A 27,292-nucleotide genomic window follows, 5' to 3' on the forward strand; every position below is an offset into this window, starting at 1 on the left:
GCAACTGTGTAAATTTGTGGCTTGAATGTGTTGAAAAATTGATTTTTTTAAAACTTTTAACAGATTGATAAAATATCTGTATTGATATTTCTGTAGCAGTGGTGGCATGGTGCTGTGTGGTAAAATTAGCCCTGTAACCACAGCCTTTATGAACAGGAGGGAGGAAGCCATTGTTTCCTTTCCTTTTATCATACAAACTAGGCTACATCAGGAAACTGGCAATTGCAGTCGACTCATTTTGCATCATAATGATCAGCAGCTGAAAGATAATTGCTGTCACGCGAACCCAGCGCTGTACCCGAGCCCCCAGGGACACTGTTTATCACAGTGACACCAGGAGGTGCTGCTGTGCTCGCTCGTGACACTGTCTGCCTGTGGGGTTTGTCTTCTCCTCGCTGTACTCAAGGCCCTTACTGTGCAGCTCGGGAGACTCTGTCTGCTGTCGTGTGTCAATAGAAAGTGGACAGAATTTTAAATCACATTGGCCATCCCCTCCTACTCCAAGTTTGCAAACGTAGGGCTGCTGGCACGTTGTCTTGGTAGCCCTCCCCCTGTAACACCAGTGTGCTGGGACTAGTAGGCCCGGGTTTGGTTGAAATGCTGAACGTGGGTCCGCAGTGTGCCCCGCTGTACTAGCACGCAGGTGAAGCTGACCGCGTCCTTTAACTCTCCTTCTTGTCCCTCGGCTCCTGTTAATGAGTTTGCTACTCTCTGTGTAAAACGGAAACCCAATAAGCTCTTGTTAATCGTTATCATGATTAATATGGAATAGTCATTCTGCCGATGGAAGGGGAAAAAGATTTTATGCCATATTTACCATATTTATCTAACAGCAGAGTACGGCTTGAAAACCCACTCAGCCACGTAGCCCTCGCTAGCAGACCACGCCAGACGCATCCACCTGTGTTGTCTTGTGACCGCGCGCTCGCCGTCGCTTCTCTCGCGCGCCTGACGGGCGCGGTTAGCGCGCAAACGGAGCCGCGCGGCGCTGTGCTAACGCTTTCCCTCCCCCCCCCCCCCCCCCCCCCCCCCCGCAGGCTGTACTTGTGCACCTTCACTTTGGCGATCTCGGCCGGGGCGGTCCTGCTCCTGCCCTTCTCCATAATCAGTAACGAGATCCTGCTGTCCTTCCCCAAAAACTACTACGTCCAGTGGCTCAATGGCTCTCTCATCCATGGTCAGTAACCCACATTCCACCTCTTTTGTTCATTTTTATTGTTGTTTCTGTTGTCCCCCCCCCCCTTCAGTGCCTGCGGATTTTTAACTGTAGTTGAGTCGTAGCGTCCCGCGCTAGGCCAGCGACCAGCTTCTCTCACTTTATTAGAAGTCTGCTAACACACACCGTCTAATGAATTCCTCGTGGTGTTACACTGTGTGGGATGAGCCTGTGAAATAGCTGACTTTATTTAGACCCCCTGAGTCAGATAACCAGGTGAGGGAAAGGAACCAGGAGGCCATCTTGCTTATGGTGCTTGGTTATGTGCCGGCTGTCATGTTTTGGGTTTTGACGCCCAGGTTCAGTACTCCTGTAGTTTTGGTCCCTTTTCTCACACCTGAGGGTTGTTGGGTCAAGTTTCCAGACATATTTGTACTTTTCCCCTCTCTGTTGATTAGATCTGATTTGACTGGAAGTGATGGACCTGACCCTAAACTAGACTGACTCGCAAAAAATGTCTTTAATCTCACAGAATAGTGGCCAAAAGATAACGTTTTTAGATCACTTTATATTGAAAAATTGGCCTGTGTGTACGTTGGGCTTGAATGCTGTAATTAGTGTCTGAGAGTTTTTGTTTTGTATTTTTATTGCTCAAAAGGAGTTGTCCTTTAGTCAGCTGAGTTTGCTTTCAGAACTAACTGTAATGGCCTTGAAAGTAATCTTAGTTCAGTAAAAACAATGTGTGAACAGACATTGCTGGAACAGCACTGAACCACAATAATATTGGGTGTTTTTTTCCAGGTATTAAACGGTTTGTACTGGTTCCAGGTCTGAGGGTATTACTCATGTGGCCACAAGGTGGCATCAGAGCTCATTCATTTTCTGCTCAATTTCTTCAGCCAGGCTGTGATTGTCATTCTGGGGTATCTGCGTTTTTGACTGGAATGCAAGGGAAACCCTGGAAGTGTTCCCTCAGTAATTTCATAAAAACATCAGGCCAATTTTGCATGATGTCACAGACGACTTACCTGTACAGTGTGGATGTATGCTGCGTGTGTAGTGTGTGATTAAACTGCTTCTTTTTCAGGGCTCTGGAACCTGGTTTCCCTCTTCTCTAATCTCTGCCTCTTCGTGCTGATGCCCTTTGCCTACTTCTTCCTGGAATCTGAGGGATTTGCTGGATCAAAGAAGGTACGGCCTGTTTGTTTGCGGCTTTGTGTTGATTCACTCGGTGCCTCTGACGGGAATCGGGCAGCACAGCGCCTCTTAGCTGTTGCCCAGGGGGCGGGGCGGGTGAGTGGGATTATCGCGGAAACGGAACCGGAGTGTGAGGGAAGGCTGAGAGCCTGGTGGGGTTATAACCGATGAAGGACATGCTCCCCACTTCAGCTGTGTGAAATGGGAGGATGAAGAGCTGTACCTGACTAAGTGAAGAGCAGGTTACATGTGCACAGACATTCATTCACTGACAATGTAAATAACGGCCATTTTGAATTTCAAAAACTGAATCTGAATTGAAATGGAACTAACCCTGGCACGTATCGGTATTGCCCCAAACCTGATATAACCGTGCGCAGAAGAGTCTCATGTGCGAAATTGGGGGGGGGGGTGGGGGGGATTGGTGCTGTCAGCCAGCGAGCGTGCAGCGATAGGAGAGGCAGGTGCCTGCGCCGTGACCTCTGGCTGACACTTGTCCGTGGCTGCGAACTTTAACATGAAACGTAAAGACCCCCACCCCAACCAACCGCTACAATGATCCAGATGCTGCTCAGTCTTCAACACCACCGCCTGCCCCCCCCCCCCCCCCTGCCCCTCATGATTTAAGGGCCCAAATCCCTCAGATTAAAACATCAAAAGAGCAGTCTAATAATCATGTATGGCCAAAAAAAATCTTTGCTCACTTCCTTGTTTAATTAATTAGCTGTGGAGGCCAAGGCCGGGACTCGAAAGGTCCATAAAGCCGGACGACATGACAGCACAAAGGAGTGGGGAAAGCCGGGGCAAAAAAAAAAAACTTCTTGTCCTGTGTCACAGTTTGAAACCCTCCTGGTTTATGTCTGTCCAGGCAAACTTCATAAAAATGAGCCTGTACTGTAGTTTACGGTCCGGGGCGGCTTCTTTCCCCCGCTAATTTGCATCCGGGGGGGTCCCGGCAGTAAAGCGCAGGCCCGGATCGGTAGGAAGTCGTTCCCGGGCCTCTGCGCTCTTTCATTTTGCCGTGACTGTTTCTTGCTACTGATCATCCATAAATACGCTGGGAGGAAGCGCTGCTCAGTGTTAGCTACACGTCGGGGGGCGAGCGCGGGCGCAGGGGGAGCGGTGGAGCTGTTTCGCGGGTGAGGGGGGCGCCATGCTGAAACACTCAAGGACCTCACGGTGACATGAAAGCAGCGCCTAAGCATCCATAATGCGAAATTAGTCCTGTATCAGCGGGAGCATTAAGATCCAATCTCTGCGGTTTTTACGCAGGCCTCTTGTCTTTTGTGTATTTCATGTTTTATGTCCCCGCGTGGACTTTAATGCTTTTCAGCTGAGGAAATGAAACGTTAAGAGCTGATTTAGTACACTGCGAGCCCGGGCGGTAATTTGGGAGAGCGATTGTTTACTCTGGAAGTATACTGAGGAAATACGGGGTAGAACTGCACGCATGTTCACTATACCGGCAATAAAGTACCAGTGTGCGCATCTGAAATGATTTTGTAATTGCACTCACTTCTCAAAGAATTGTATGTGTAAGAATGTTGAAAGATATAGGCTACATCTCTGATGGCACTTCAATTGGGTGTAATTGCTGTCTTTCTTTTTGTTCTTGTATTAAATGCCCACTGTCGTGTGTGAAGTACGCACTCTGGGGGCCCATATTGTTGTTGACGCTGTGATGATGTGGCATCTTTACCATACTGCTATCAGTGTGACTGTAGCCCTGCCTTCAGTGTGTGTTCTGTGAAGCATTCACTTCCCCGCACTGCCACCATCATAAATGACCAGGGGACCAGTCTTTGGAAAAGGCCAGATTGTTAATTCCATAGTGCCATGATGTGCACATAATATAGCACTGTCGTATGATATACGTTATGATAAATGTGTATTAGCTGTGGCCTGCTTTGAACTCAAGCATCACAATAGATAGCATTCAACGGAAAAAAACTGGCATCGTTGGGAAGTGGGGGAAATTTAAGTAAGCTGTTGAAATGTTGTGCTTCATCGCTGGCATTCTGCTGTCTGGCTTTGCTGGTTCTGCACTGAAAAGAACTTCCCACAGCCTCTGAGTGGACTGACTATGGTCCAGCGGATTACGGAGGAATGGGAGGCGCCGTTTGAGCTCGTCGCTGAGATGAGGCGATTTTTAAACGTCATCGTTTACGGTTCAGCGTTTTTCGCTCTCGGCCTCGCTCGTTCCAGAAAGCCGCTTACGCCGCGGCCTACGCAAAATATCACCCCCACGCCAAGAAGGTCGAGATTCGTTTAGAGCCGTCCCGCGGATCCCACCTGAATGTTTCTGCCATTTTTAATCGCCAGATTTGTTTCTAAACCACCGGGATCAACGGAGGCACGACTGAACGCCGTGATTTAATATCTCCGGCATTCTGGGTATTTGTGTGGGCATAAATGATTCAGCCCCGAATTCTGCACGCTGCCTGCGTGAACACGTTTTTTCCTTTTCTTGGAAATGCATCGTCATCTTTCTTCTTGCTGCCATTTCACCACGGCGTCCCGCTGCGAGGGATGCTGGGAAGCCGGGCGTCCGTGCGCAGGGAGACGCGCCTGCAGATGGCGCTGTTGCCGAGCGCGCGAGCTGCGTTTCGGTTCGCCTCTTCTCCCCGGGCCGGCCTCTCCGGCCCCAGACTCCTTTGTCCAGGAGCTCGTTTGGGAGGAGGAGGTGTCTTCGGAGCCCCCCCCCCCCCTCGGCCCTTTTGTCTGCGCGCCTGAATGGAGCAGCGGAGCAGCCGGACCAGCAGCGCGCGGGACCTGCGCCGCGTGTGAAAGAGGGCCCTCTATTTGTTTTTCTCACGAAACGGGCCGCACTTCATCATAACACACCGACTGGAGTGGATGTGCATTCCACAGAGGGCCGGCCTGCAGTCCTCATCACGGGCTTTCCTGTGTTTTTTTTTTGGTTTCTTTTTTTATATTGCCATTTTATTTACGTTGTCTAATTTGGGGGAAAAAATGTCATTTTAATGAATCATCAGAAATCTTTCAAGGAAGCAGTAATTACCCTTGTAGATTTAATAAAAAAAATAATGATCATTTTCTTGCCTGGTTTCACACTTGGGTATGTGATGCTTGTCTGTGATGATGTCACTCTTTCCTCTCTTCTGCTGGTTAAAAGACTAGCCGCTGATAGCTGATCACATTATGAGCAGTTCAGTTTTACAGACTCTCCGTGCTTCATCTGTGCCTGTTGTGCACCCTCACAGCACCCAGGCCTGTTGGGGTGCGTCTCCATAACAGGAGGCGCAGTGGGCTCCTTCTCCCAGACCAGCCCTCCTGCCGCAGCACGGCGGCGGTTGGGAAACGCTCGCCCTGTCCGTGTGCGTTTGTCGGAAGCTGAATGGCGGAGGAGCTCGCTTCCGTCCGGCCTTTTCTGAGCTCCGGCCAGGACTTCGACACGGCACACAGGGATGTGACTCTGTTGAGCATCATTTTTAAAATGGCAGTAAGGCAGTCTGCGGTGGCTTGTTGTGCGTTTCGGCAGGGACTGGCTGCACTTTTAACACGGTCCGCGCAACGGCACGGCTCTGACTGTCCTAAAAACGCTTCCATCAATCTCCATCATTCCTGGATGAAGAGAAGTGACTATGGTGGGGGAAATGTCCGGCTGAGCAAACCCTGTTGTGTTACTAAGATACTTCCTTTGTCGGTAGACCACAATAGCCTGGATATTTATTTCAAATCTGCAGCACACGTAGACATGTTTCCCAGGCTTTTCTCAGGGGTGGGGACAAGTATATAAAGTGATGTTTACATACCTTGATAAAGGTCAAAATGTCTCTGCAAACCTCGCTCTGAATTCTCATTACCATAGAAACATATTACTTTGCTAAGAATTTTTGTAAGAGCTGTGTTTTGGATTTTCTTTTTCTCCTTTGAAATGGTGTGGACTGGAGTAAAGAAAAGTGAGGAATATGTTTTTATTTTTTCAGAATTGCTGCAGTATCATATAGGAGTGTTTTAGGTGTTTTTTGCCATCTTTTTTTTCTTTTTTTAAATTTTATTTTATTTTTGTACATTTTTGAGTCATTGTGTAATGCCAATGTTTGTAATTCATGGAAAATGAGCTCCAGTTATGTTTTGGAGTAGCCTATATTTTCGAAAACTGATGCATTTTGAAAAAAATTGGCTTTTAAACTATTCCTGTAAATTCAAATTAATGTTTATCAAGGAGACATTCATTTGAATGTTTTGGCATGTTAATTTCTGTGTTTAGTTATATTTATTTAAAATGAAGGACAGACATTATATTGATATTATACTAATTCAACCTTCTCAGCAAAATTTTCAGCACACCTTTTCAGCAGTGCATTTATATATAATATTTAAACTAGTCTGTGACTCACATTGGTGTTTGATTTGCACAAGATGATTAAATCGGTCAACCTTATGGGCTAGGTGATTTTTTTCCCTGTTCTGTCATTCTGTACATCACACTGGATACAATACAGTCTGGATTGCAGGCCAGTTAGACAGTACGGTTATACAAACTTTAAGATACAAGCACGTGCTGTTCTGCTTCTCTCTATTTTGTAGGCCAGCTTTTTATGCTTTATTTAATTGAATTCCCCAGTGGTGTGATAGCCCAGGCCCATATAGCTGCTGCATGGTGTAGAGCAGCATGCACATATGTCTGAAGCACACACAGTCTGCCCCATGGGCAGGAGGGCTGTGCCTATTCCTCAGCTGGCCCAGGCTGGAGGGGTATATCCCTCACACTGGGGCAAGGCTCCAGCCAATTACGCATTGTCCAATGGGAGGCCTGGTCACACGTGGCACTGGGCCCTGGCAAGATTGGGCCCGGTCAGTATGGGTCCGGTCAGTATTGCGCCCAGTCAGCATTGGGGCCGTTCAGTATTGGACCCGGTCAAGATTGGGCCGGTCAGTATTGGGGCCGTTCAGTATTGGGCCCGGTCAGGATTGGGCCTGGTCAGTAGGGCCCGGTCAGGGTCGGACCTGGTCAGTATGGGTCTGGTCAGCATTGGGCTCGGTCAGTATGGGTCTGAGTCAGTGTGGGACTTCACTGCGCCCAAGACCAGCGCTTAAGCTGGCTCCAGCACTTGGGAAATCCCTTTCTGCTGATGCAAATGGTTGCTCAGTGGTGTCAGCGTAAAAACATAGAAGAACACAAACGGCCAGCGCTCTCTAGAATACTCTGAAGCTATAAGAATTTACTCCATGGATGTACAAAGCAACATAACAACTTTGTGCATGTTTAGCACACACAGGAAGGCTGTTGCCGAAACATTTGTACTCATTTGTGTTTCGTGCATCTGTGGAATAAATTCTTATAGTTTTTGAGTATTCTGCTGTCCATTGGTGTTCTACTATTATCTTGTGGTGTTCAGCACCCAATATTAGTAAATAGTTTTGAGTTGAGCATGTTTCATTCTCTATTGATTCTGTAATGTTAAAACATTAAAGCCTTAGTCTGAGGACGCAAATGTACGTTTCCAACTTTTGACAAATCTTTTCTCCAACCCGGATGAAAGATTATGAGCAGGTTTGTAGTTCTTACATTTATTTTGATCTCTATTTGACTTTGTCATTTAAGGGCTTCTTGAGCTGTTTTGTAAGAGTCAGGCATATAGCCCTTGGAAAGCGTGAGAATATTACGCAACAGACGTGTATTAAATCATGCAGTCATGAATGCTTCAGTTTGTTTGGACTGATCCATCAAAGACCAGAACTCCATGTGCTTTCTTTGGTCCGGTGGAGGGAGAGAGATTGCTGTGAATCACGATGTGATAATAAAATACACATTAATTCTCTGCATGCGTTTGTCTTCTCATCTCATTAATTTTATATCGGTGAAATGAATAAAACCCGTACCAGTAAGTGTGGGGGGAAAAACAAGTGGATCTGGTGTCTCTATCAGTGAAGCAGCAAGCATGCAGGAGTTTGGGTTTAACGCTGTTAGCCTCGGTATGTTTAATAAAGTAAGATGGTCTGTTTTCATATTGCCCAAGTCAGGAATAAGAGCTGAGGTTCTCTCTGCTGGCGCAGAGGTCTAGGCATTACTATTTAAGCAGACATGTTTGCACATTGTACCAGCATGAGAGCCTCTTGGGACTCTTTTTTCTTTCTTTAAGTGGAGCAGTGTTGCACTGTAGACTTGCATTATTGTTAACAAGTAGGTCTACTGTGCCAGACAGGTAATAAACTGGGTGTGCTTCTAGAAAACTCTTCGCAGTGGAAGTGTTAACTGAATGGCAGTGGAAGGGAGACTATTTTAGTGCTAATATTCCAGATGTGATTGGGCAGAGGAGGATAATGAGGAAGAGATGTTAAGTTTTGGAAATCTAGGCCATGTGAATTAAGTAGGTCTAGTGTTTGGTGGTGAATATTAGTTACTACTGTTAGGCTATATTTTACATAAAATGGTCTGAATAAAATGTGGTAATTGAAAGTTAGGCTGGAATCTGTCTATCTAGATCAGGGTGGAGCTGCAGAGAACCCTTAAAGCCTATCTTGTGTGTGTAGTCCAGATACACTCTGAAAAAAGTTCCAGTTCTCTATAAATTTTATTTTGGTGGAACCACAGCAGGTGGTCTGCTTGTGGTTCAGGGAGCATGATCCAACAGAAGTTTCTGTCTCTTCTGTACGTGCTGGATGTCGGACTGCATCTGGTTACATTTTCTCGGTTCTCATTTCTTTTAATTTATTTGAACGGAATTGTTTTTTTATAGGTCTAACCAGCAGCTCCCTAGTCCCTTAAGAGACAGAAAGACAGTATCTGCTGACTTTAGACAACTTCTTGCTAATAACAAGCACATTTTTAATGGCGATGCTCAGTATTTCTATTTCTCTGACTTGCAGAGCCAAACCCAACAGCCCAGAGTGGGCAAGAGCTTCCTGTAGTGAGCCTTTCCAGCTTTCCTTTCCCTTCAGGGATCCTATGCAATCCACCAAGACATCTGCTTTACCTGACAGCGCCGAGATGAGAATAAAAAAAGCCATTTGAAATGATTGTCAGATTCAAAGTGGGCGGAGTCTCTGCTCAGCAGAATGCATCAGAGGCGGGGCATTCTGCTGGAGGGGGCGTACCTTGAGGAGTAATGCTACCACTCATGTGACGTGTGATATTAGGCTGTGACTGCACATCTATGGTAGTCCCAGTTACTGAGATCTGTTACCTGCTAAACTTGGGCCCCCTGGCTAATTGTGGACCCATGCCTTCTTGCCTAGTTGACTGGTGGGTGGTGAAACCACTGGGCCTTGTCTGTTTGTCTTAAAGGAACAAATCTGTCTGGCTTTTGGTCGATTGGAGACATAAGCAGGCCTGAATGACGAGTTAAATTATAACAGATGTGAACAATCACTGTATTATCAATTGTTGCCACAGAAAAAGAAAAAAAAGCATACTTCCCAACAGACACTGGCAGGCTGTTGGGAAGTCATCATCGATCATAAAGATGTTGCACTGTGTTTGAAACGTGAGAAAGCTTCTTTCCGAGTTTGTCACAGTGAGGGATGAGGTGTCGTGAGTGAAATGAATGCAGAAATGCTATTCCATATCGGATGATATTGCAGACTTTTCCCCCTCTTGTAACGTGCTGTGACGTTATCTTGTAAAAATGCTAGTTCGGGCATGCCTGAGTCTGGAAGTGTTGTTCTGTGAATGTTATGTTTGAGGCTGCTGTTCTGACAGTGGTCTTTTTGTGACTAGTTTTCATTCAATTTCGTAGACAGTGAACATACTGTTCCCCTTATAGAACTACTGTAATTCAGGATTACAAAAGTCGTCTTTTGAGGAAACGTGGTTACAAGCGCTTTTTCTTTTGATGGCTTATCAGCCTGACACCCATCAGTAATTAGAAGAGGCTGCAGCCTGTTTGCTCTAAGGGGGGGAAACTTCAAAAGTCCCGAAGCCACGTTCTTGCCGTAAATCCTCTAGGTTTCCAACGTGACGGTGGCTCGGAAACGTCCGCTGGTTTAGGATTTGAAGGATTTACGTTGGGAAAAAGGAGAAGGAGGGGGGGGGGAAAGCAGGTTAGTAGAGCAGGATTTTTACGGCGACGTTCAGCAGAGGCATCGGCGGCTGTGAGGAGGTGGAGCGCGCGTCCCCCCCCCCCCCGTCTCGCGCGTGGTTCGTTCCGGCGCTTTATGGGGGCCGGGCGGCCCTGCTTTCTGTCTCGGACACGGCGAGCGGGGCCTCGGCTGAAGGGCCCTCTAATAAGCCGGCCTGGCATGTGGCGCGGCGCGCGGCGCTGAGGTGAACGCGGGGCCCTCCCGCGGGAGGCTCGGGCCCAGCTCCCGCCTGCCGCAGGAGGGATGAGCAGGCGGCTGATGCCCTGTCTGCGCGCTGACCTGCTGCTGATTAATGGTGCTAAAAGCTCCAGAGCACCGAGTACTGAGGATCTCTCCCTCTCTCTCTCTCTCTCTCTCTCTCTCTCTCCCCCTCTCCCTCTCTCTCTCTCTCTCCCTCTCTCTCTCTCTCTCTCCCTCTCTCTCTCTCTCTCTCTCTCTCTCTCTCACACACACACTCGGACTCTCTCTCTCTTTCACACTCTCTCACACTCAGACTCTCTCTCTCACTCGCTCACTTGCTCTCTTGCTCCCTCTCTGTCCATTCAATAATGCCGTATTGGCATAACTGTATATGAACAATATTGTCAAAGCAATTCTCAAACAAATAACGATGACACATTAGATATATAATTAAGAATAAGAACTACTAACAATACAGATAACGGAGATGGTGCCTCTGTCTCTTTCTCTCATGCTCTCTCTCCCTCTTTGTCTCTTTGTATCTCAGTCTCTCTGTGTCTCTCTGTGTGTCTTTCCCTCCCTGTCTCTCTCTCTCTCCGTTTCTCTCTACCCTCTCACCCGGTCTTCCTCTCTTTTAACCTCTGCTCCTTTAGCTCTTGCTGTGCTCCTCCTCAGTCCTGCCCTGGAGCAGTGCAGGGGACAGGACGCTGTAGCGCAGGGGCAGTCGGCTCAGGGATGCAGAGTATCAGGCTCAGTCAGGATCACCCCCACATTTCTCTCTCTGTGCCCCCCCCCCTCCCCTCCAAAGCTTTCTGCATGCTTGCTGATTCTATTATTTGTTATTTTTTGTATTCATGAGATCAGCTTTCAGTGCCCATAGTGCCGCACGCATTAAATAGCCTGTCCGATCCACACGGTTCTGTATTGCGAGGTGGGAGGGATCAACGCTGTGGTTTAACAGGGGCGGGAGTGAGGCTGGAGATCTGGGGGCACCTCGGAGGGCGGTTGTGAGTGAAGGCCTAACCTAACGGTCTAATCTCCCCGAGAATTAGCGCTTCTTCCCTGGGTTTGTGGATGGTGAGGGCTGAAGGCTCCAGCTAGCGCTAGGCTCAGCGGCGTTCGGCGGGGGCGGGGGCGGGGGTGGGGGTGGGGGTGGGGAGGACAGTGAAAAAGCTTCCCATCCAGATGATGTTAAATATTTTACAACTGCTATATTTAGAGGTCCTCACATTTAGAAGAGCAAGAATAGAAAGTTTTTACAGGCTCCTGGTATACTGTAGCCATGCAGCTCTGTGTTCTGTGCAGTGTGCTCTGTGCTCTGTACTCTGTGCTGTGCGCTGTGCTGTGTGCTCTGCTGGGCAGTGTGCTCTGTGCTGTGTTCTGTGCGCTCTGTGCTGTGTGCTGTCTTCTGTACTATGTGCTGTGCACTGTTCTGTGCTATGTGCTGTGTTTTCTGTGTTTTATGCTCATCCTGCTGGGATTTTTATCAGCATGGTTTCGCATTTACAGTGCTCATAAAGGATGTGCACTGCACTTATGGGATGCCCAACTGTGCTTTAGTTATTAGTTATTCTTTGTTTTTATGGATATATTGGATTAGTGCATATCTTTATGTGCTTTGCAGATGTCCATAAATTGCTTTGTATCTTTTAGGTATACACGGTGGTTTTTAATGTCATTTTGTTGATATTTCGGTGTATTTATTTTATTATAAAATGCCTTTGCCCGGGTTTGATCATGCTGCTTGCTTTTCTTTGTAATGCAGTGCCCCCCCCCCCCCCATAGCTAATCGGGTGAGTTTCTCGATGACTGCGCCATCCTGCCATACTGATTACTGATTAAAGTGTCAGCTGCTTAACCTCACCATGCACAGCTCTTCTGCTTAAACTATAATTTACACCTTGCAGAATAAAAGCAGGAGGAGATGGACAGGACAGGGGGTGACGGACAGGGGAAGAAGAGGTGGACAGAGAGGGAGAGGAGGAGGAAACTTTCTGAAAGTAGCCTGCATGTCTGTTGCCCAGTTCTCCATCATATATGTCGGGTTGTATGTAGTGTGTGTGTGTGTGTGTGTGTGTGTGTGTGTGTGTGTGTGTTTATGTACGAGCACTCTGTATGCCCGTATGTTGTGTGTGTGTGTGTGTGTGTGTGTGTGTGTGTGTGTGTGTGTTTATGTATGAGCGCTCTGTATGCCCGTATGTAGTGTGTGTGTGTGTGTGTGTGTGTTTATGTACGAGCGCTCTGTATGCCTGTATGTAGAGTGTGTGTGTGTGTAGTGTGTGTGTGTGTGTGTGTTTATGTACGAGCACTCTGTATGCCCGTATGTAGAGTGTGTGTGTGTGTGTGTGTGTCTGTGTGTGTTTATGTACAAGCGCTCTGTATGCCCGTATGTAGAGTGTGTGTGCGTGTGTGTGTGTGTGTGTCTGTGTGTGTTTATGTACGAGCGCTCTGTATGCCCGTATGTAGTGTGTGTGTGTGTGTGTGTTTATGTACGAGCGCTCTGTATGCCCGTATGTAGTGTGTGTGTGTGTGTCTGTGTGTGTGTGTGTGTTTATGTACGGGCGCTCTGTATGAAACAGGCTTCCTGTGGAAGCAGAGCACTCAGCCTCTCTCAGGCTGCCCGTTCTATTTATAGTCCTGTTTCATGCTGCATCAGGGAGGAGACGTCTGATTGGTCCGTCTCCGCTATGCAAGAGCGCCTTCGTCACCTGAGGAGACGGCCCAGCCGAGCCGGGGGGTGGGACAGGGATCGGGTACACCTGCCGCTCCCCGGCCCGAAGGTGACCCCCCCCCCCTCTTGCCCCCATGAGCTTGGGGCAGGGCGTTGGTACTCTGTCCTCTTATGCTCTGAGCAGTGTGCTCTGTGGGAGTAATAATCTGAACTACTGTTCCTGCTCCAGACTCGAACCGGGGGGGAAAAACGGTCTCTCTAAGAGGGTTCCTTCAGCACACTGGGTGAGTGTGTGTTTTTAAGGAGGACACAGTACGGTCTACCAGCAGTCTCCTGTAGCGGGCGCAGTGAGACAGGTCTGTGGGGGCAGGAGCGTGCACTCCCTGTGCACTCCCTGTGCCTGCTCCGCTGAGGGAGTCGCCTCCTCCCACCTCCTTCAGCCTGCGGTCCTCCAGCGCTGTTCCGACAGGCAGAGCGGCGTTAGCCTAGCTTAACATCGAATGCGCCGTTAGGCAGGTAGACAGGCTGATCCCGGGGAGAGGGTGTTTTCCAGCGCAAGCGCCTTCTCTGAGCTCGCATTCGCAGGCACTTTCATGAGCAGGCCAGACGACGGGCGCAGTTCAGACGCCGCTGAAGGTGAGATTTGAGGCGCTGGGGGGGGGGGGGGGGGGGGGGGGGGGGAAGCGTGTGCCGGAACAGCTGGGGCTGTGTGAGAAGCGTCTGTGTACGCGCACGTTGTCTGCGGTACCCCAGCCCGCCACAGGAGGGCACTGCAGACTCTGCTGTTCGCGCAGTGCTAGAATATTCTACATGGCGGTGCCTGCAAGAACCATTGTGGGAAGTGGAAAGTAAACGTATTGATTCCTCAGCAGCCAGACCAATTCACTTTAAAAAGGCGGTTGGTGTCGTGAAATTCAAAGTGCAATGTAATACGCTTTTAAAGAAGGGGAAAGAATGTTTGTACAACACCGTTGCCACATTAATCTTGCGGTGCCATCGACAGGTGCAGTCGAGATCAGCCGGCTTACGCACGTGGTAAACAGCCAACATTCGAGCAATTTTACTGTGTGTATATTACTAATATATATCAGCTTACAGACCAGTCATGATTATTCAGGGAACACAAGTGCACTGAATGATTTGGCTCAGCCAGTAAGTGTGAGGGGAAGTGCTGACTCACTATTCTACATTATGGTTAATGAGGGAGGAAGGTGGACATTAGGCTTCTATTTCACTGGGGGGGGGGGGGGGGGGGGGGTGGGTTCAAATTGGCGGGCACTGGTGCCATCACAGTGCCACTTGCCCTGTCTGCGTGTGCAGTACTGGTGTGTCACTGTGGGATACAGTGTGTCACACGTTGCCAGTTTTGCATTTGTTGTATTTGCAAGCTTAATGTGAAATCGAAGAGTGAGTCAGTCAAACAACAAGGTGCAATGCTGATGAGAACATATTAGTAATTGTTCAAAGACAGTGTTAAAAATGGTATTTTGGGCTATCTGGTAGGTAAGTAAAGCGATTTCTCGGAAACAGGAGCTGCAGACGGGTGGAAAGTGAGAGAGGCGGAGGAGCGCAGCAGAGGGAGGGAGAGAGGGAGAGATGCGGAAGCGAGGAGAGAGAGGCGTCCTCAGCGGGTGAGAGGACGGGGACGGGCTGTGCGCTTCCTCGCCGCCGAGCGGAGAGACGGTCGCCGGAGTGCGGGCGGGCGGGAGGGGGGGGAGGGGAGGGGAGCGGGAGGGAGGATGTCTGGGAGAGAGGGCGCGTCTGATTAAAGCGGCCCTCGCGCTCCATGCAGCCGTCCCGTCCGCGCGCGAGGGATGACGTCATCGGGTCGATGCGTTCGTCTGCAGTTCAGCGCGTCTATCGATCCGCCGGACCTACGCCAGGACGACTGGTGGACCGAAACGTTAAGGACGTATAAAGATACCGATTATTCTTGCAGAAAAGCTCTCAGCCTCAGTCTGCAAGGCTGGGGGGTCAGACACATATTTTTGCATGCGGTTTAGGGTCTGTGCTTGTCTAGGGGGGCAGAAATGCCGCGGCACCTCTTATAACTGTTCACTAGCGAATTAAGAATGGCGAAAGCGGGCCTTTCTCTCTCCAAACGAATGAATTATGTATCATGGCAGTGGTTTACACTTTGTTGAGATTTATGTTTGTTGATCTGCTGGTTCGTTTCCCCTCCCATTATCAAATTGGAAATCCTTTTTTTTTCTTTTTGTTTTCAAACTTTTAGTTTGAATATTGGGGGGGTTGAAGTGCATAGACCCTGAGATCTGCAACCCTGTTGGGGGGGGTCCAGGGGCATGGTTTTTTAAGAGCAGCTGTGAAATGATCATTCGTGGTGAATTATAAGGGGAAAATACTTCAGACTACTGACTATCATTGCCAAATCACAACCTGAAATCCTCATCTTTATAATATGAATTTATTTTATTTCTATTTTTCTTCATCGTGCTGTATTATTTGGGGGGGGGGTGTTATTTGGCCTGGTTTGGTGCAGAACTGACCGGAACAAGCACGTGTGCAGTTTTCATCTCGTCATTGTCTGCACAGCTGGACCACAGAACACCTTTCGTCTGTCCGTCTGTCAGTGCGCCCCAGCGGCGCGTGGGACTGTGCAGTGAGTGTTCTGCCTGCCGGCGTGCCTCCCCAGCCCCGCTCTCTCCCGGCACCATTTCATTCTCACCGCCTGCCCTATCTTATTAAGATAAGAGGTCATCTATTCCAGCCCGCGCCAGCACTGGGGGAAATTGCCTCCCCACCCCCCCGGCCCCCTGCCTTCCCCGAACGCTGAGGAAACGCTGAGCAGCTCTGACGAGCAGAAGAGATTAGCGCTAGCTCCCGTCTGCGCAGCTGTGACACGAGCGCATTTAGCATGTCCTAATGGCAAACAGATGGGGGAGGCTGCGCTCACTCACGGGGCGGATCGTAACGCCTCTCGTGCGGTCGGGGGGCCGTGCTGCCGGCGCGGCGCGTGTCAGGCCAGGCTTGTAATTGGCCCATTTGGTGTGAAGAATTGAAGTTTGATTGCGCCGCGCTCGGTTTCGCTGCGTTGTGTTATGCTTTCGCTCAAGCCTTTTTTCCCGTGCAGTCGAAGAAAGAAAAAATAGCTGAAAACTAACGGTTGATACCCGGAGACCAGGCCAATCAACATGAGCTCCGAACTGTCCGATGCTGCACCGATGAAATCTGCTCTTCTCTAATGTGTGATCATGTGAATAATGGGTTTAGGAGTTTATAATCAAAGGAAAGAGAGGTTGTGATTTGATATTTTTGACAACATAGCAAGATATGTTGGTTTACTCTGTAGGGATCAATACACATGTGTATTATTCTGTTATTCAGGTGTAATTCAGGTATAAATGTTGCCTGGTCTGTTTGTCCAGTGTTCTTATGCCAGGAGCCTGAGAGATGGCTCTGGCTGTACTCTGAGGAATGCTGGTCTATAGGTCTGGTAAAGAGCAGGCCAGTGCTTTCTGTGCTACTGTGTCAGATTAACAAGATCATGTTATGCATGTTATCATAAGTACTCTGCTTAGTCCATTGTTACTCGGTAACAACCCCCAAGCCAGCGTACCTGCTCTGGTATTTGGGGGTGACTCTCGGTGATGCACACAGGAAGCTGGGGTAACACACGGGGAGGTGGGGGTGGGGGGGTTGGTGTACCCGGTGCAGTGCGCTCTCCATAACTCTGCCTGATGTTCCCGTGTTTCTCCCAGGGCATAAGGGCTCGCGTGTTAGAGACGTTTGTGATGCTCTTCCTGCTGGGGCTGCTCATCCTGGGAATAGTGTGGGTGGCGTCGGCCCTGATCGACAATGATGCGGCCAGTATGGAGTCGCTGTACGGTAAGCCTCCTCCGTTCGTCCATCCAGTCATTACTTCATTTATCATTATGCATATCAGAACTCAACTTGCCATTTAGAATGGCTGATGTTAGCGGATGGCAAATTTTCATGTACATTTTCACATTGAAAGGAACCATGCATATTGTCAGAGACACAGAGTATGCCTGAATGTGTTTTCCCGTTTTATATAGAATATAATAGTGTATATTGTATTTTGTGTGGTGATGTGTATGTGTAATTGCCAAGGTGTACCTGGTGTTCTGCCTGTACATTACAAGTCATAGTTCAGTTATTTCTGTCCAATCACGTGTTGGATGCTCATGCTGTCGGGTTGTTGCCTTGTGTGTGCATTTGCATGTTTGAAAGTGCCTGTGAGTGGTAACATGACTTAATCACATGTATTATTTCAGACCTCTGGGAGTTCTACCTGCCCTACTTGTATTCCTGTATATCCCTAATGGGAGGATTGCTTCTTCTGAGTAAGTACCCTGTCTTCACTCTGCAGATATGCTCCTGGCATTGATGTTCAGTAGCTACACAGCTAACACAAAATGTCCTCTCAATGTTGCTGCCGTGTAGTGGTAATGTCATAACACTGACAGAACAGTCCAGTAACATTATAGTAACACTGAGGACATTCTGTTAGCTCGGTAGGCTAGTTTAACGATTGACAAGACCGATCATGTTGTGCCGGTTTGACTTTGGTGTGTGCTGGATGGACCCAACCACCCATGTGGTGTCATGTTGCTGTGCTGCTGACTCTATAGTTGGGTTGGATGTGTATTACATGGATCCATTGTTGCATGTTTTTGAACTACAGTCATTAGGGTTAATTAGATTTCAGTACATTAACATGGTGGTCCACAGTACTATGTGGTTTATAGTGTTTACATTAGAGTAGATTTTGGCGTGTTGTATATTGTAGTGTAGTGTAAATCAGATTTTCTTTTGAATTGCAATATGTTTCTTTTTCTTGCTGTTTCATGTTGTTACAGTATTGACATTTGATGAGATTTGGGTGTGGCTTGTATTGTACTGTTATGGCGATCCACCATTTCATGTTATTTATAGTACTGACATAATAATAGATTGGGGTTCAGTCTATGTCGCATTGATCTGGCCATCCACTGTTTCATATCATTGCAATATTGTAGCTATAAGCCATATTGGAGTTTATTTTGAGACTGATTATTTTTAATATGTCAGAGTGTCTTTTACGACTGATTATTTTTGATATATTGGAGTATATTTTGAGATGGAATATTTTGAATATATTACTGTGTATTTTGAGATGGAATATTTTAATATATTGCAGTGTATTTTGAGACAGGTTATTTTTAATGCCGCGGGTGGCTGACCTACTCGTTCCTCTCTGCAGTGTGCACGCCGGTGGGGCTGTCGCGGATGTTCACGGTCATGGGCCAGTTAATAGTGAAGCCGACGGTAAGTACAGGAAGACCGCATGTCCCAGAGCGCTCCAGCTCCTCACCATCCCCATCTCGCCTCGGTGTCAGTCGAATAATGCACAACGCCACATGTCTACACAACGAGGAGCTTGTGTTGTCACGTGAAACACGAGGCCGTACGTTCCACAATAGTGCCCTTTGTACCTTCTTAGAAAGTGGGAGGCAGGTACCTGTGGTACAGGGCCCTGTCTTGGAAGTAGCGTTCGCCCACGTGCATTATCCAGGCCCAGAAAAGCGGCTTTTGTCTGAGTGCTGAAGAGGTAAACAGATCCAAGTGTGATAATGCGACAGGAGGATGAGCTTTTATAGCATGTGCATTATCTGTGACAAGGGGACAGTGTGGGGCTTAGGAGCACATGCTCCTAAAAACTCACGCTGTAACCGTTTGGCAGAAATACGTACCTCACCCCCCCCCCCCCGCCCCCCCCCCCCCCCCCCCCCCCCCAGCACCTCCCGGTCAGAGAGGCATCAGAGAGTTTTAGGGATAACTCATTCCCCTGTCACTGCTGGTTTGGTTGCTGGCGCAGGTTGAGGGCCACCGCGGGTAGGTCATTAGTCTGTTTCATTTGCCACTTCACAGGCCTGCTGCCCGCTCTGTAATTATGTGCCATTTCATTTTACAGATCCTGGAAGACCTGGATGAACAAATTTACTGCGTCCATTTGCAAGAGGAAGCCCTTCAGAGGAGATTAAATGGTATGTCGGTGTGACTGTGGGCCCACATTACTGAGCGGGATGGAACCGCCGAACAAATCGCCTCCTCCTCCTCCTCCTCCTCCTCCTCGTGCTCCTCGTCCTCCTCCCCGCCTCATCTTTGGGGAGTTGTCCCCGTTTCCTGCGGCCGCAGACGCCGGCCCCTGTCTGATCGAAGGCGGACGGCGGCCGATAAACAGGAGAGGAGTGAAAAAGGTGCCGCTCCCGGCTCCTCTCCTGAAGCCTGTAGGGCTTCCATCTGATGCGTTGACTGCCCTGGCGGGGACAAATCGATCCTTATAAAGCAGGCAGATAAGGGGCGGGGCCTGGAGCAAACGCTCACCCTCAGGCCCGCGCTCTTCAGCGCTGGAAACTCACTGGCCGTGCAGACAGTCATAGGATGTGACAGAGCCTGACCTCGCTGGCTCACCTGTGCCAGCTGATTACACTGGAAATATGCATAAATGCAACATGTCATTGAGATATTGCAACTCTTCAAAAATATGTGTGGACAAATATGCCAGTTATTGCCGCTTTGAGATACTGCGGTATGTTTATATTTTTAAAAGCACTGCTGTGCAGTGTACTTGATGTATTTTTCAAAACGATTTTCAACAACGCGTATGTGCAAAACATTGCAGTGTATTTCTGCAGCAATGCCCAGAATGCAGGTATCCGTGCTATGGTTACATGAGCTACACGGCGTCGTGTGAGAAGGGATGCTGATGTGATGGCAGCCAACAGCCATTGCGGAAGTGCTGTTTGCGATTGGTGCAGAACTGCTCTCCCCTTTCACCCAGGAGCTGATGGGAGGGAGCATGTATGAGAGCAGGGAGATAGGGAGACTGGAAACGCTGACTTTAGAACTCCTGCATGTAACCTGCTCCTCTTCTATTCCTCTCATGCTCCTCTTCAGTTCTTCTCCCACTGCTCTACTGTTCCTCTCCTGCTCATCTTCTATTAATCTCCCACTCCTTTTCTGTTTCTCTCCTGCTCCTTTTCTGATCCTCCCCTGCTCCTCTTCTGCTCCTCTTCTATTACTCTACTGTTCTTCTTCTGCTCCTCTTGTACTAATCTCAGAGTCCTTTTCTGTTCCTCTCCTTCTCCTTTTCTGTTCCTCTCCTGCTCCTCTTCTGCTTCTCTCTTTCTCCTCTTCTGTTCCTTTCTTGCTCCTCTACCGCTCCTCTTTTGTTCCTTTCCCACTCCTCTTCTGTCCCTCTCCTGCTCCTCTTCTACTGCTCCCCTGCTCCTCTTGTATAGCCATTTCAGTCCATCTCTTCATTTTTGCCTAGATGCAGTGAACTCTCTCAGGGAACCAAAAGAGGCCCTTTGCGTGTGTGAAAGCGCAGGATTTAGCTGCCTTTTATATTGCCTGAAGAGAGGACTCAATGTTTCTGTTCTGGTACCTTTTTTTATGTTGTAGATGGGCTGATAAATGCTTTGCACTAAAGGAGCTTGGTTCTGTGTGAATTTCTTACCAGTGTAGGATAGTGACAACAGGGTCAAGCAAAAATGTTTGGCTGCTCAGACTTCCTTTCGGCAGTGTGTTGTGTTCCCCGAGGAGCAGAATCTCTCATAGCCTTTTAAAATGACAATGTAGGAAATATTTGGAGCGCTGCCAAACGTACTTTAATATCAAGCCAAGCGAGCAACTAAGTGTACAGATGTGAGTAAATAGAGAGATGACTTTGTATTCAGAGCAGGGAGGTAAGTGAGATCCATACCCTGATAGCCTTGCTGTTTGTAGGCTACAGCGGTTCTCAATAGGAGCCTGTTCGGTATCTGCGTTTGCTGCACAATATAGTGCTTCCAGCACCTGATAAAATAACAGTAATCTGTTTTCGGTCGGTTTCAAGCTTTTGATCAGTGTAAGCCACTGTGATTTTTATGTATTTTTTTTTTTTTTTTTTTCTTTGAAAACAAAGCACGGCAATGCATATTTCATTTGGGGCTGCACTGCCAGTTTTCCCCTCTGGTGGAGTTCAGGGTGGCACAGCAAGCAGGGAGGGGCTGCTGGGTTCACATCCTTGCTCCTTATCAGGAATTCTTCACATTTTTGTGACCACACGCAGGTGAAAATCTCAGTTCTGTAAGATGTCTCTGATCTTGAAGGAAACTAAGTTCAGGGGTAGTTCACAAGTCACACCCAATGACTTCAGATGAGGGAAAGGAACTCCTGTCTTGGTGGTCCTGGTGTTTTCTGAGAAGGAGTTGGGATGCTCTTACTGGGTTAGGAAAGTAGAATTTTCTCTGCTCATTAAAAATGATTAAGGCTTACTTTTATATTTTATGATTCTGTGACCTAGGTAGCACGTTTGGATTTATGCTGATATTTTCATGCTGCTGTCCTCTGTTGTTGGGGTCTTTGGTCTTTTTTGATGTTCATTGTGACGTGACTGTGTGTCTTACTTTAGTGAGACTGTGAAGATTTTAAAGTGCATAGTTTTTGCTCAAAGTAATTACAAAAGGTTACGCTCACTTGTATTCTGCTATGAAATATTAACTCATGTCTCCATTGGAAATATATAATCTTCCATGAAGACTTATTTTTAACCTAGCCTTTCTCCACCAGATGTCTCTGTTTACTATGCAATATTATGTTGTAAGAAACACTTGACTTAGCTAGTGTTTATTTTCATTATGACGGTATTGATTTGCTTACACCATCAATTCCCTGAATGATTTGGTATCATGATTTTCATGTTGTGTGATACTGGCTTTTCTTTGAAATTGTGTTCTAAAACAGTATTGGATGGCCATTGAAAGGTGTGGGACAGATGTGTTCTCCCTCTGTTGTCTAGTTGATGAGTTTTGATCTTTGAATTTGGAAATCACTACCTACACACTATACACAGAATCAGATTTGGACCACAAGAAAATTCATAATATCAAATTATGAATTTTTGTAGATGTATGCAAATATGTACAGGGAAGTGATCTGTATACAAGATTCAGTTTGGTTTTTATTTCTCCCCAAAGTGTTCATTGTGGGGGAAAAACCAGTGCCTTTCAGTCACATGCAGCACAGCTCATCACTGCACTGCTCATCACTTCACTGCATAGCTCATCACTGCAATGCACAGCTCATCACTGCACTGCTAGTCACTGCACTACACAGCTCATCACTGCACTGCTAGTCACTGCACTACACAGCTCATCACTGCACTGCTAATCACTGCACTACGCAGCTCATCACTGCACTACGCAGCTCATCACTGCACTGCTAGTCACTGCACTACACAGCTCATCACTGCACTACACAGCTCATCACTGCACTGGTAATCACTGCACTACACAGCTCATCATTGCAATGCTAATCACTGCACAGCTCATCACTGCACTGGTAATCACTGCACTACACAGCTCATCATTGCAATGCTAATCACTGCACAGCTCATCACTGCACTGGTAATCACTGCACTACACAGCTCATCATTGCAATGCTAATCACTGCACAGCTCATCACTACTGCTAATCACTGCAGTACACAGCTCATCATTGCACTGCTCTTCACAGCTCATCACTGCACTGCTAATCACTGCACAGCTCATCACTGTCCTGCCTATCACTTCACTGCACTGCGCATCACTGCACTGCATAGCTCATCACTACTCTGCACTGTAAAGCTCATCACTGCACTGCTAATCATTGCACTGCATAGCTCATCACTGTGCTACCCAGCCTATCACTGCTCTGCACTGCACTGCTCATCACTGATGTGTACTGCACTGCTCATCACTGCTAATCACTGCACTTCACAGCTCATCACTGCACTGCTCATCGCTGTACTTCACAGCTCATCACTGCACATCACTGCACTGCTAATCACTGCACTGCATAGCTCATCACTACTATGCACTGTAAAGCTCATCACTGCACTGCTAATCATTGCACTGCATAGCTCATCACTGTGCTACCCAGCCTATCACCGCTGCACTGTACTGCTCATCACTGCTATGCTCTGCACTGCTCATCACCGCTATGCTCTGCACAGTTCATCACTGCTCTGCACGGCACTGCTCATCACTAATGTGCACTGCACTGCTCATCACTGCACTGCATATCCCATCAGTGCACTACCCAGCTAATCACTGCAGTGCACAGCTCGTCACTACTCTGCACTGCACAGCTCTTCACTACACTGCACAGCTCATCACTGCACTACACAGCTCATCACTGCACAGCACAGCTCATCACTGCAGTGCACAGCTCATCGCTATTCTGCACGGCACAGCTCATCACTGTACTACCCAGCTCATCGCTGCACTGCACAGCTCATCACTACTCTGCACTGCGCAGCTCACCACTGCACTACCCAGCTTATCACTGCAGTGCACAGCTCATCACTGCACTGCTCTTTAATGCACTGCATAACTCATCTCTGCTCTGCACTGCTCATCACTGCTATGCACTGAATAGCTCATCACTGCTCTGCACTGCACAGCTCATCACTGCACAGCTCATCACTACACTGCACAACTCATCACCACACTGCACTGCTCATCACTACACTGGACAGCTCACTTTGTGCTCACTGCTGCCCCACATGGCCGGTTTGGAGCAGTGCCCTCCACCTGGGCACTTCTCCTGTGCCATGACCTTTCCTTCGCCTCCTCTGCTTTTCACACAATTGCTGTAAACGATGTGATGCTACATGCAGCTGCATTTAAAGGGGATTAATTTGTTTCTCAGTGGCAGGAATGTAACAAGATCCCCGCAAATGCACACACACACACACACACACACACCAACACAGGGATTGTGGTCTGCTGTTATACTTGTGTTACACTTATATTGCTGCCTTATATGCAAGTTCAATAGAGCAGTGAAGTTGTTATGATTTTGTTACTGTCTGTAATCTGGCCTTGGGTAGTGTGTTTTTGCAAAAGCAGTTGTTGTGACAATTACTTGAGGAACTAGAGCGTGGAATAATTCAAATCTCTCTATAAAAAGTGAATTAGCATTAAAAAGGGAAGACGCAGGGAAATGGATCAGACAGGGCCCAGGCACACAGTTGAAGATCAGTGCTTACTTTCGGCCCACTAAAACGTTTCTCTGGGTTTAGCACTGTTTGAACAACAACCTTTTGGCCCATAGGAGGCATATCTGCTACCTGTTTGGCTGAAAACCCCAGTCCTGTTGAGCTAACAGTGACATTTCCTGTTCCATTGTTACAGCTTTTGTTTGGAGGGTTCAGATTTTTTTTCCCCCCAGATTGAAGGGCTGGGACAGGCATGAGGTTGCTAACAGGATCAAGTCTGTTTTTTTTTTCCCTCCCTACCCTAAATCCCAGCAGACAGGGTGTGGCAGGATGAAAAAAAATAATATTTATTTGATCAAAGTTATTGGTTCTTCAGCTCTGTAACAAAGATGAAAGATCTTATATTTATTGCACGCTAGTAACAGTGTAGCACTGAACTAATTGGGTCTTGATCTGCCAATCACCCCAGGGTGTGCAAAGAGATACTCTTTGCCTTCGCTTTGAGGCCTCTGACTGTGCGTCAAGGCTGGAAGAAAAACAGAGTAAAGCAGATAAATGAACCTTAAATGAGCTGTTTTTGTGGCTTTCCTGGAGAATCCCTTTCTATTTTCTCCCGACCAGTCGTAGCACGCAGATCCGTTCGCTAGACAGCACTGACTCAGAAGATTATTTTTTGCTTGTTTGAGATCACACCATTGTGTATTAAACAGGACTATTAGTTTGATGGGATGTCTTAATAAGCAAGGGTAAATGAAATGACAACACAAGTTAAAAAAAAAAAAAGAAAACCGTAAAGAAGAAAGAAAACAGTTTTTGAAGTGGTACTTTATTTTAAGGGATGAGCAATCCTTTTTTGTATTTTGGGTTCATTAAAATCTCCAAAAGGAAGAGGTTGTTTGGGGTGGGGGGGATCATATTTATTTATTTATTGAAATAATATTTTTCTAAAAATTAGAATCTTCATTTTCATCAGCAGTCATTTGAAGTAATTGTGAATGTCTAATGGTGTGTTATTCCCTCTTGTAGGGTCAGCCTCTCATTCTCAGTGCAACACTCTGCTTCTGCACAAGGAGCTGGACAGCGTCAGGAGTCAGAGGAACAAGCTGGGTGAGCGTCCCGATCTCAGGCGTGCGCTTTGTTCCTGTGCACGGCCATGTTTGTGCTGTCCGGGGGGATATCCATCACACAGGCTGGTGCAGACCCTGCTGGCAGCAGGGCGCTTTTCAAACGCTCTCGCTAGGCTTTGGCTTCTCCTTCCTTTTTTTGTCTCATTTCTACATTTGGACAGGAACCAGACGTGGTTTTTTGTTAGATGATTAGTCTTTCCAATCTTTTTGGGATATTATTAATGAAGTGCAGTGTGGGCAGAAGCTCGGGGAGACGGAGAGAGGCACAGAGGCACTTAGGATATTGGACAAGAGGCAAACTTTATTGTAGCGGGCCTTTTAGTGATGTCATTAATTAAGGCGCATTGTGCATATGGAATATGCTTGGCAGAGCCGTAGGCAGGCAGCTGGGGTGGCCGCTGCCGTCGAACCTCTAAGGAGCCATAGCAGCCTGAGCCGCTGCTTTTTAATGCAGGTCTAGGACCAGCGCCACCGTGCATGCGCGCGCGTGCGTGTGTGTGTGCGTGCGTGTGTGTGTGTGTGCGTGCGTGTGTGCGCGTGTGTGTGTGTGTGCGCACGCGTGTGTGTGCGTGTGTGCGTGTGTGCGTGTGTGTGTGTGTGTGTGTGTGTGTGTGCACGTGTGTGTGTGTGTGCGTGCGTGCGTGCGTGCGTGTGTGTGTGTGCGCACGTGTGTTTGCGTGTGCACATGTGTCTGTTTGGGTCTTTCTCATGCAGGCGCACACTATGCCCGATCTGTTCTGCACAGTGTTCCATTTCATATTTCATTTGTCTAATTCACGTTTGGCGCGATGTGACATTGAGGGGGAGGTGCATTATGGGTAGTGGCTGGTTTCAGTCCGTCTTGACCTTGATACTGTGTGTAATGAAATGGCAGCATAGCATACAGTGGTGCACTGATAGTCTGCTGCAGAAGCCAGCGTCTTGTTTATGCTTGCTAAGCTAGCAGCCCTTCATGTTTTAAACCTTCTGGCTATGTTCTTGTCTCTCGTGTATTGAATCTGATAAGAGACAACAAAGGACTTCCTGAAAATATGTGCCAACATCATTGTTGTTATTACTCTGCTTCCCTGCTACTTTGAGCATTGATAAGGATGGTAAGGTGAAGAGTGACTGAATGAGGAATAGCCTTGGCTCTGTTTGTGTATGAAAAAGAGGGAGTGTTGATAATGTTTGGTTTCGATACGCAGATACAGACAGAAATCGCTTTCAGATCTTTTCTCCGAATGTCTTTTCATCTTCTTTTGCATTATTGTTCTTCCTGAGAAGGACAGGCCTAAATGAGTGGCTAATTAAAGACAAAGTGTTTCATTTATAGCAGTTGTGCAATCAATAATATCTCTCCCCCCCCCGCAGGGGAGCGATTGGAGATAAGTTTCTGTGGCACACGCGATACACCTCAAACGGAGAGTTGGGGGAAGCGGTGGTGCGCGGGCTGGCGGGACGGCCGAGGGTTTGAAAGCGCCGCGTTTCGGCGCGTCGCCGAGGCCGCGCCCGTCGCCCCCGCTAACCGAGCGTCTTTGTGCTGCTCCCTCTAGAGAGGCGGAAGAAGGCTTCGGCGTGGGAGAAGAATCTGCTGTACCCCATTGTCATGCTAATACTCCTGACTGGAACAGTAAGCAACCGTAATATCACCTTCTTGTTTTCCTGCACCAGTGCCACACTTGCATTCTTACGCTCACATAGTCAGGTGGGAGTTTGTGTGGCCTTGCTAGTTTTTCTGAGGTACAGTCTAGGCCAACTAAAAAATATACACTAACATAACCTCCGTGCTACAGAAATGTGCACGCACACACAGACACACACACGCACACACAGCACTGACAGCACTGACAGCTGGTCTTGACAGTGTCTAGGCTAGTTGAGCTCAGCGAGCGCTAGTGGCAGGAGCCTTCACCGACTGAGCCACTCGGGAGCCTGAAGTGTCCT

General features: G+C 47.8%; 1 protein-coding gene across 1 annotated transcript in view; it reads left to right on the top strand.

Moving 5' to 3' along the window:
- Nucleotides 1-27,292, top strand: part of lmbr1 (limb development membrane protein 1) — a 48,982-nt gene that overhangs the window by 8,510 nt on the left and 13,180 nt on the right. The window contains exons 4-11 of the mRNA XM_035414367.1: nucleotides 1,038-1,177; nucleotides 2,244-2,347; nucleotides 16,973-17,099; nucleotides 17,510-17,578; nucleotides 18,478-18,542; nucleotides 19,189-19,261; nucleotides 25,266-25,346; nucleotides 26,902-26,978. Coding sequence (XP_035270258.1) covers nucleotides 1,038-1,177; nucleotides 2,244-2,347; nucleotides 16,973-17,099; nucleotides 17,510-17,578; nucleotides 18,478-18,542; nucleotides 19,189-19,261; nucleotides 25,266-25,346; nucleotides 26,902-26,978 — 736 coding nt within the window. The remainder of the gene's footprint in view (nucleotides 1-1,037; nucleotides 1,178-2,243; nucleotides 2,348-16,972; nucleotides 17,100-17,509; nucleotides 17,579-18,477; nucleotides 18,543-19,188; nucleotides 19,262-25,265; nucleotides 25,347-26,901; nucleotides 26,979-27,292) is intronic.

This window comes from Anguilla anguilla, chromosome 4 (genome assembly GCF_013347855.1).
Source record: "Anguilla anguilla isolate fAngAng1 chromosome 4, fAngAng1.pri, whole genome shotgun sequence".
NCBI classification, from domain to species: Eukaryota; Metazoa; Chordata; class Actinopteri; order Anguilliformes; family Anguillidae; genus Anguilla; species Anguilla anguilla.